Source organism: Anabas testudineus, chromosome 15 (genome assembly GCF_900324465.2).
Source record: "Anabas testudineus chromosome 15, fAnaTes1.2, whole genome shotgun sequence".
Classification (NCBI taxonomy): domain Eukaryota; kingdom Metazoa; phylum Chordata; class Actinopteri; order Anabantiformes; family Anabantidae; genus Anabas; species Anabas testudineus.
The window spans coordinates 13,875,519-13,885,701 of record NC_046624.1 but is presented as its reverse complement, the minus strand read 5'-3'; the positions used below and the strand labels follow the sequence as shown (position 1 = coordinate 13,885,701).

The 10,183-nt window shown below is 37.8% G+C and overlaps 1 protein-coding gene across 1 annotated transcript; it reads right to left on the bottom strand.

The window, feature by feature from the left end:
- Positions 1-783: 783 nt before the first annotated feature.
- On the bottom strand, positions 784-7,889 carry ubac2 (UBA domain containing 2). The gene is made up of 10 exons (XM_026356714.1): positions 7,735-7,889; positions 6,324-6,448; positions 5,810-5,929; positions 5,346-5,452; positions 4,878-5,001; positions 4,709-4,756; positions 4,198-4,306; positions 3,255-3,397; positions 2,955-3,101; positions 784-2,532 (listed from the first exon to the last, which is right to left on the bottom strand). Exons 1-10 carry the CDS (start codon positions 7,763-7,765, stop codon positions 2,425-2,427), a joined length of 1,062 nt encoding a protein of 353 aa, XP_026212499.1. The 5' UTR covers positions 7,766-7,889; the 3' UTR covers positions 784-2,424.
- Between the last annotated feature and the right edge of the window lie 2,294 nt (positions 7,890-10,183).

The following is a 10,183-nucleotide window of genomic DNA, read 5'->3' as shown; positions in this document are numbered from 1 at the left end:
AAAATATATCTGATTCTAAAGATCTGAATGTGATGCACATCAGCAGTTTCACGAACAAGAGATGTGAACAAACCATTACTATCATTTTAATGTGTAGAGTCTAAATTACACGTAATTTTACATTCTCTGTACATTGTTCATATGTATTGTGATTTAAAATTCTCTAGATACAAAGGAGCCCAAATCTTGTCTCAGCACCAGAGCGCCATCATGTGTTGAAACGTAACACAACAACATTGTACAGTGACAGGAGCTGCTGTATTATTTCGATAAAGTTTTGTTGAAATTGAAATTACATATTGGAGCGTCTCTTTTATTTACAACTGTTTGCATAGGAAACGTTCACTGAACAACAATAATAATATAATATTAATCCACAGAATCATTTTCCAGGACAACTGATGCATTTCTTGAGTTTCACATTATAGAAACTCAGGACTCAATGTTTGTATGTAGGGTAACAAAAAACAATACTGATTAAATAATTCATCCAAAACTATACTATCTCTCTTCTGAGAGGCTCAGGATTATTTAAATGTACTTAATCATATTTGGTAAATAAAATAAATCACTTCAGTCCCGCTGAATTTCAGTTTTGCCAGCAAGTACAGTGTGCGAGTGAAAATATTAGTGTAGCAGTCCCAAAAGAAACCAGTTACAAACTGCTGTTAATGTGACATATTGATGATTTGTGTCAAACTAATGATTAATAATACAGAAAACACTACAGAATATTTAAGTACATGCTTGTTATAATGAACACCTCCTATAGGATGCAAACAATTAGTCAACAAGTTGATTTATTCCACAGATCAAATATATTTCATTACACTTCATCATTAAGTTGTTCATGCAACAACTCCCTCACACCCATATACTATTATATCATACACACAAATGACAAGACCCGCCTCAGTGGTCATATATTATTAATATCATTATGCACAAAATATAAAACTAGCATCTGTCTTTGACATCAATACATAGTTGCTGCAATATTACTTCTTTTGCACAAAATGTTGCACTTTTATTTACACCAAGTAGTTACTATGCAATGCACAGTCTCATAAATTTCTCATCACGATATTGCATAATAAATATCATCAGACTTTTAAGACGTGTCTGCTATTACTCAGACACGTGCTGGAAGAGAAAATACTCAAATAAGACATAATAAATAAAACGTTCAGGATGTGCGAAAGTGCATGTGAAAGCATGAAACAAAAAACAAAAAACAAACAAAAAAAAAAACATGGGATCCTCTGCATCGGTGCGTGAGCACTCATGTCTGTCAATATGACTGTGTCATCAGCAGAAGAAGTCACCTCACAGACCCTGAGATAGCTCATCAGACATGTCTTTAATATACTTGTAGAGTTATAAACCAGTCAGCTCAAGAACTGATCCTTACAGTAGCTGTCTGTCAGGCTGCTTTGTTAAAACCTCTAAGGCGGAAATGTGTTGAGCCCTGCTTGTTCTATGAAATTTCCATTTCCATAAGAAACAATGAATGTGTAATAAAATCATGTTAAAGCAGACTATATTGTTCATAAATTAATCATGACCCCTTTACCTCCTTGGGGACTAAGATATAATCTGTGCTGTATTCCTGTTTTCTCTGCTGTTGTATAAATGAAAAGCGCCTGAAATCCTTCACAAAAGTACTTTACTTTATCCAATATGTAATGCAAAAATACAACAGATAACAACATTCTACAACCCGCAGTTTTAAAAACCTTCCTTTTTTGCATGTCACACGTATCATCTCTAACCAGTTATCAGCATCTAGGATGCTGGTCTACAGAGCAGCCACTTTAGAAGTAGAACGGCAGTACATGACAGTGAGTTATATAGAACTAATTCACATAGCTATAAGTTGATGTCCATGTGGAGGCTGTGTGGGGTCTCAGCTGATCTGTGTGCTTCAGCACCAGTTCACTTTTGAAGAAATCTCCCACTTTACATTTCCTCACTGGGCTAAAGACCGGTTCTTTTAAGATGCACTGTGAGGAAACTGGGAGCTGTTTGGTTTCTGTATATTTTTCAAAGAGGTTCCCTTGGATTTTGAGGTCTAACTCATATGCCTTGAGCAACGACTCCTGTTTCACACTACAACAACCATCGGAAAGCTATGACGCAAATGTCTCTCACTTTGTGCTTCACACTTCTTCATTAATCAGACTGCTGTTGGGCTCAGTTAAGGTCAAGTCAGCCCAACACTGCTTCAGGAAGCAGTGACAGCCTTTAGATTATCTGTACAAATTCTCCTTGTCTTCTCTCCTATTTTCTGTCATTCATTTTATCCAGCATTTTCTTCCTGCTTCACTTGTTGTCTCCTCTGTTTTGGTTGCTTTCCTCCCTGCTTTCTTTGTCCTCCTTCACCTCTAGTTTTCTCACTGAGTGCTCTCTCTCTCTCTCTCTCTCTCAGTGTTGCAACAGGAAGTTGGTTGCCATGTTGATATCGTTGTTTGAAGCTCTCAGGGCCTCAAGGGCATCAATCCTAGAAAAACCCATTTCTACGAGCCGTGCAACCTGTGAGCCAAAAAAAACATCAGTTAGGAAGCATCAACAGCAGATAAATCATCACCTGGAAATATTTTCTAAGGGTGCCCTGCACAAAGTGCAGCATAGGTGGGCCAAAAAAGCAAAGGTTAAGTCGTCTGACTATCAAGATTCTCAGTCCTCCAGTTCATAAAATACACGTCCAAAAAGAAAAGTCACCACCTGAATTTAACTCAGCAAACAGGTAAGAGCCTCCCACTGAATAGTTACTGCATGGATGATTAGTTGATGATGAGTTATTTGCCACAGCAGTTAGGCAATGTAATAAAAGGTAAAAGTGTGCATTTTTTGTCGATCAATATCTAAAAAATACCAGAAAGTAAATTAAAACTACCTATTGTTATCGAGAAACATGAATTAATATAAACAGATGCACTTCAGCGAAGTCTCACCTGCTCCTCTGCAACAGGGGAATTGTCCAGGAGCGGTGGTTGCGTGGGTGGGTGTGTCTGACCCTGGGGGCGAGGCTGCATCTGTGGACGGTTCTGTCCTCTGTGTCTGAGGGAGGGGAACAATCTAGTCCACTGCAACAACCCAGCCTGTACATAGACATGGAAGCAGAATAAAGGACTTGGTGTACTCTACATCATGTAATATATGTAGGGATGACTGTGTGTATGTGTTGAGTGAGTTTGTGAGGAAGGCAGGCCGTGCATCAGTGTGTCATTAAGTCTCTCTGTGTGTCCATTAACCTGTGGCTGTTGTCTGGCATTCCTCCTGGCCTCGTTGTACTGAGCCAGCAGCAACTGTTGGTCCAGCAAATCCATCCTCTGTTGCCTCTGGATGTCCAGAGTGGCACCCATCCCTAGGGGCGTCTCACTGGTTGGTTGTGAGCCTTGATGACGACAGATGGGACAATAATAGGCAAAAAAACAAAAACAAACGTAATACTGCGTAAAACATAAAAAACACAGTATATGGTGATAAAGAAAAAATGTGTCTTTTGAAAAGGTTGAAGATTTCTCCAGAGTTGGTTAACAAACATTTTTGACTGCAGTAATATTTCAGTTATGGAACAAAATATGGAACACTGGTAAGCACTGACTATTTTAAGCCTAAACAGTCCTTCACAGCTGAAAGGCTTTAAATGACTGTGCAGGACATAACAGACTGGAGAGGAAGGGCTAGATGAGACTGGATATTTCATGTAAACAACCTTCAAGTGAATGTTGTGTGTACATTAATGTGAAAAAAACATCTTCAGTCATTCAGAAACTACTTTTATTAATATATGTACTTTCATTTGTATATTGTATGAATACTACGTGCTTTTTATTTAATGACTGCATCACAGCATCACCTATAAATCCATTGGCTGGATTACATTAAACAAATCTGTGAAACCTGACTTTGCAGAAAATCTGCTTTTAAAAGAAGACAGCTGATATTTGAACCTTTGCTTTACATTTGCTTCTTTATTTTTAGGGAAGGAGAACAGAAAAGAGAATATAGCTTATACTGTATTAATAACGTAAGTCACTATGCATCAGTGCACTGTTCAAATACCAAAAAATGTTCATATATTGTTATTCCTGAATTAGACAGAGAGAGACAATGTCTCCATTTCATGCCCTAGTGTCAGTGCAAAGGATTTACACTGGATTTGTGTCTGTGATTACTAATGCTTGGACTCACTTGAGAAGAGCGGCTCCAGAATATACCGTCCAACACGAGACACCCAGGCAGGTATGAAGAGGAGCTTCTGTAACCGGAGAACATTGGAGTGGTACAGTCCGCCCGAGATCTGAAAGGCACATTCAAAAAATATGGAAATTACAGGGTTTATGTGTATAGATCAAACTTTGCCATTAAATCCATGATGTGCACAGCTGTGTGAGCAACACGATCCTGGTGTACCCAGATATGTTAACATGTTAACATATCATATTAATTAGGGTTGGAACTAACTATTATTGTCGTTATTGACTGAAACAGGGTCCTAGATTAACTTCAAATGTCTTGTTTTGTACTGAACATTTTTGTCTTTCCATTGAATTATATTTAATGTGAGAAAAGTTAGCTCAGACAACACCAATGTTTTTAGCCCACTATAGCACATTCAGAAATAGTTTACTGCAGTTTGAAATATCTACCATATACAGTGCCATGATAAACAACAAATTAAATGAAGACTTCATTTTCTCACCAGACCGCTGAGTGCAAGGAGCCACATAAAGGGGCTGGAAGTCAATAACTGGTGGAAAAGGGACAAAAAAAGAAAGAGTCAAGATGAGACCAAGTGGAAGTATTCTCAAAACCAGTAGAAGACAATGCAAAAATACACACACACCTGCCCACACTATCCAAACACTAACCTGCAACCCCACTATGTAGACCAGAGATTTATTGGTGATGTGGATGTGGCCCAGGACCTGGGTAACCGGCATCCTGGGAATTGACAGGTAGAAAGGCACAAACAGAGAGAAGACAGGAGCGAGCCTGTGAGAGAAGGATAAAGAAAAATAGAATCAGGAATGGGAATGAGATCAGAAGAGACACAAGGAGAAAAAATACAATATTGGGTGCAAAGCTTCTAGAAATAGCTTCTTTACAATCTGACATTCTCTGGATAATAAATCATTTCACCAGCTTTCAAAAGCAAAATATTAATATTTTGGTATCAAACTATGTGGCAAATGGTTTGAACAAATGCTTTGCAACATCATAAATGTAACCAAATATCAGGTTATTCATGTTAAACTGCAGCATTTATGTGCTGATAAAGTGAGAAAAGACTCTCAGAAATGCAAGAAACTAACTATAATACTGACACCACTACTCACAGTCCAGCAGGTAGTTCCTCAACCTCATAGTCAAATAGAAACTTGAAAGCCTTGGCTAGCAGAAAGTCTGTGAGTGCAGAGAGACACCAAGTGCCCAACAGGAAGGACTGCAATGAAGAAGAGCACCATATATAATGGTTAGAACAACCAACCAGGAAGAACAGACAACGCTTAGGCTGCTGCTAATATGAATCTAATGAAGAAAGACAGAAACATAATCACAAAATCAGTGACAAATGGTCGCCACTTGAGTTCGTCAAATTCTTTGTGTCAGATGAAGTTGTACATCCTCTTCCCTAACAGATGAAGCTGATGCACCTTTTGTTTATGAAATCATTCAACACACTAAATGTATCCATTACAAATTTTGGGGCAATGCAGTTCAGCTTAGAATATCAGCAACTTTGGACTTTGTACTGTGTGTATCTGTGCATGTAGCATTTTATCAGCAGTGTTGTACTTACAGCAAACTTCCTGGTGCCAAACCTCCTCTCAAAGATTCGGAAGTTGTAAATGAGCAGGCTGCTACAAAACGAGTCTTTCACATCTAGACAGACCAGCCTGCCACACAACAACCTCCACAGCTACAACACAAGAGAAAGCACAAATATACAATCATATTATAGATACACAACAACATGACTTTGTGTAATTGTCAAAGAGATGTGTGACATAAAGTATATACTGTCTAAACTAAATTCTGTTATGAAACTACTGTTGTTTGTCCAGAATAAACTATTGCTCTGAAATATTGTTTTCTTTCTGAGTCTAAGCCAAAGTGAATCCTTTGTTTTCCGTAAGATGGTACATATATAATATTCTCACCAAAGAAAAAAAAAAACGTGTCTGCATTTAAAACAGGGAAGTTTCACAAAAGGTAGATGACTGTGGCACCCAGGGACACACACACGCTATCTTGGTATACTTGGTGTTGTTTTTTGTGTGTCACAAACACTGAGCCGGATACAGGAGACATACCTGATGCTGCTGTATGACGGCCTGTAGGTTGTATACAAACAGTTCTTGGTACTGTGGCAGCAGGGTGAGCATCAATGTCAGCCCATTAAGCACCAATAGGAGGCCTTTGGACAGAGGAGCCTTATCTGTGCCAAACAACAGTAGTGCAAATTAAGTACCTGAAGTCAAGAGTTAAATTATTAAGGACAAATTTGAGAATCTTTTCACACCACACAAGATTTTTTCTTCAGAGCACATGAATTGTTTAGAAAAATATGCAACTTTATTATAAATTAAATGGCAGAACAAATCGACAATACAACAGAGATGCAACTGGTTAGTCAATTAGCTGAGAGAAATAAATGAGAATTATTCAGTTAAAGTCTGTTTTCAGGTAAAATTGCCACACATTAAGTATAAAGATTTGCTCCTTTCCTTTTCATTCTTTTAGCAATTTGTACAATTTAGACCATAACACTTGGTAATATGATTAATAGAAAGTGTGACTTTGCACACTTGTGATAACCTTTCTGTCTGCTCAATTTCAAATAATCAAGTAGGACTGCAAGTAGCAATTATTTTTATGATTCATAGGCCATATTATTTCCTTGATTAACACAGTTAATTATCAGATTATAAACTGTCTTACGTTTGTGAAATAATGTCATTTCTTACAGTGATGTCTGCAGATTACTTCTTTTATTTCGGACACAAATAAATTACTACCGTTCATTGCAGCTCTGAAACTACATATTTTCACAAATCATCTAATTAAGAAAATAATCTAATTATTAGATGCAGTTAAAATTAACCTCCACAAACAGGATATCTAATAAAATATATATACATAAGTCTAAGAAATTATATGATTAACACTTTGGTCTGATTATGGATAAACATAACATTTAAATACAGGGTGTTTTTTTATTTAAGTATTATGGTGTAATGTAGTATTTTGCAGAATGGTATTAGTACTTTTACTTGAATACAGGATCAACACAAAGGACACCCACACGCAGTTTAAGACAAGACTGTTGACTTTGCACATGCTAAGGTGTTTTAAATGTTATTAGAAAATATTTTCGTTAATTGGAAGAAAGGTAAGGTAATTATTTGTGAATAGGATGTGGGCAGACACATATCCTCGTAGTTACGTTTGACATTAGATGGATATTCAGAAAATGTGCTTTCCGTAAACTTCGATTATTTTTTTTATTACAATATCCATAGCTAAGTCAAATGACTAAATGGAAACGCAAAACGTAGGTTATTAATTAACTAAGCACGGCTGATGTTTACAGATACGCCCAAGACTAAATGAATGACAGTCCGATGCTAACACCAGGTAGCTAAGCTAATTAGCTGCTACCGTTGTAACTGACAGGCGAAGCGGAGGGAGGACCGCGGCAGCCCGGGGGTTGGGAATACTTACAGAGGCCCCGAGAACCGGTGGTGGTAAACATGGTGACTAGATGAGTGACAGAATCCGACAGGGGTTCGTTATAGGGAGGGAAACACAAAACTAACAGTAAAACACCGAAACAAAGTTGGATCGAGGATCCATGCTGTGACGAGGAAGAGTCGGGGTCAAAGGGAATCGCCTACAGAAGCCCGACGAGCCCAAAAAGTGTTTGTTCGCCCTTTGCTGAAATGTGACGAGAGCTGACCTGCTGGTGGCGCTGTTGCTCTGCTGAGGCTCTCCAAACGTTTTGTTTATGTGGTAAAATATATTTTGAAAGTTTAGCCTCTTTTCATTTGCTTTTTTCCATGTACCTAAATTGTGTTACTACCATATCAGTAAGGCTTTATTGATATGTAGGGGAATTCACAGGTTACACCTTACGGATATAAAGTAAATTAAATTTGCCCCATCTTTACTACCTGCAAGATTAAATGACACGTTTTAATACACTAATGATTATGATCTAATAAAAAAGAAAAATGCATTATTCTGTAAAGGTCATTCTGCAAAACGAACTTTTACGTTATTTTATTCAGCTGAAATTCAAAAGGAATCTGGACTTGACCTTTGCCCTCTCACTGTTCCTTTGTGTTGAGGATGAGGAGTTTTAATTTTTACTCTGCTGCATTTATTTGATGAGTGTCCATATGTAGTGTCCAATTGCTTCATGAAACTAAATAATAAAACCATTCAAATAACAGTAACAGTGCTTAAGTGTTTGTCAACAAATGTTTTTACAAATTAAGTAAAATTAAGTAAAACAGAAGAAAAAAGTGAAAGTCTACAGTGACTGCTACTTATCACTATGCTTTTATTTGAGTAAAAATACTTTTACCACAGTATAGAAATATGTTGTTGTTATTAAAAGACAAGCATTTAGAATTTTACAATTTTAGTTTTTACAATTAAGTGTTAAGTGCATAAAAAACAAATTTTACAAAACAGCCCCTTTTTAGCGTAATTATTTATATATTATTAATTTCAAAATATTTGAATATAATATTGATGAATTAATGTGTGCATCATTTGAGGCTAATTTGAATTACTACTTTATACACTAACTAAGTAAATTGTAAATTCCTACCAACGTTAATAAAGCCTTTTTTGTACAGCAGTTTCACTATTTATTGTGATTTGCTGTAGACAACACCGGCCTCTAAAAAGTACTTCAGTGAACAAATTTAGCAATTGTCAGCACATCACATAATACGCACATAAAAAAAAACATTAACAGAAAGAATGTGTTGTTACATAAAAATTAAAACAACAAGAAAACGGATGCGCGCAATTTATTTTAGGATAACTTAGCACGTTTTATGACACCACGACAGTACATCGACACCGACAGCTGTGAGAGCAGGATCTTCTTCTGTCGATTTCTTCTGGCCTTTGATCACTAAGGAGCCTGTACCTCAGGTTGAGAACCACTGATGTAACGACAGCTGCACCTCTGCAGCTGGAATTTAGTGTCTTGCAGACTCTGGATCCGGATGATCTTCGTGACAAAAGGCAGTCTTCTCCTCCACGATGACACCCTGCTGGTATCTTGATTGTCAGACTGGGCCATCTGACCATTTGCACTCTGTGTTATATGTGTTCCCGAGTTTATATGTGTAGTTTTTTTTTTTATGAACCGCGCCTCATGTCTTGTGCATAGCTTTCTGACCAAGTGTTACCAGTTTTAATTATCCTTGGGGACTTGAGCAGGATGTGGCTGCGCACAGTCCAGATTAATGACTTTTTCTTATGGTCCTCTGGCTCTATGCACACGGTGTCATATCTTGTCAAGGACCAGACTTCCTTCACAGAGGCCCAGCTTTGTCTTACACTACAGGCTGCCAGTTTTATTCACATCAAACGGGGTGTATACCTTCATGCCTGGCTGTGATTGTTTCAGAGCCAATTGATCCAATGGTTATGTTACATCCAAGTACATTTGAAAAGATATGGTGAACAGCTGTCTAATAGTGTTTCCCCATCATCCGCAGATGCAGTAGTGTGTTAGTTCCCATTGGTTAGTTCCCGCCCATTAGGTTTATTTGGCTGCCCGTGGTCAGATGTGACTGCAAAACAGAGCTCGGGAACAGCTTGCTAATTGTGTTTCAGACCTTCTCTGTCACTGATGTAGGAGTGAGGTCTAAAAAGGTTGCTTTGCCCCTGTTCTCAATCAAAGATAATCAGATTAAACAGCGCAGAGATGTGTGTATGTGTATGTGTTTGTGTATGTGTGTGCTTACCAATAAAAAGACTCCAGGTTTGGAGACAGCCTTGACTCCTGCTGTTTGCTTTGTTCATTAAGAGGAGATGAGCAGATGGTTTGCTGGTCTGTTGTGCAGTACACACATGCAGGCACACACTGCACAGACACACACAAATGCACATACGCACACGCATGTTCACTCCTGTCACCTTAGCTTTA

What these genes read in the sequence shown, in the direction of transcription:
- ubac2 (XM_026356714.1), bottom strand. Translation starts at nt 7,765, where the DNA reads ATGTTTACCACCACCGGTTCTCGGGGCCTCT. An exon ending in TTGGCACCAGGAAGTTTGCT is followed by an intron (nt 5,453 to 5,809) that starts GTAAGTACAACA and finishes TCTTCATTGCAG; the next exon opens with TCCTTCCTGTTGGGCACTTG. An exon ending in TCTACATAGTGGGGTTGCAG is followed by an intron (nt 4,757 to 4,877) that starts GTTAGTGTTTGG and finishes CTTTTCCACCAG; the next exon opens with TTATTGACTTCCAGCCCCTT.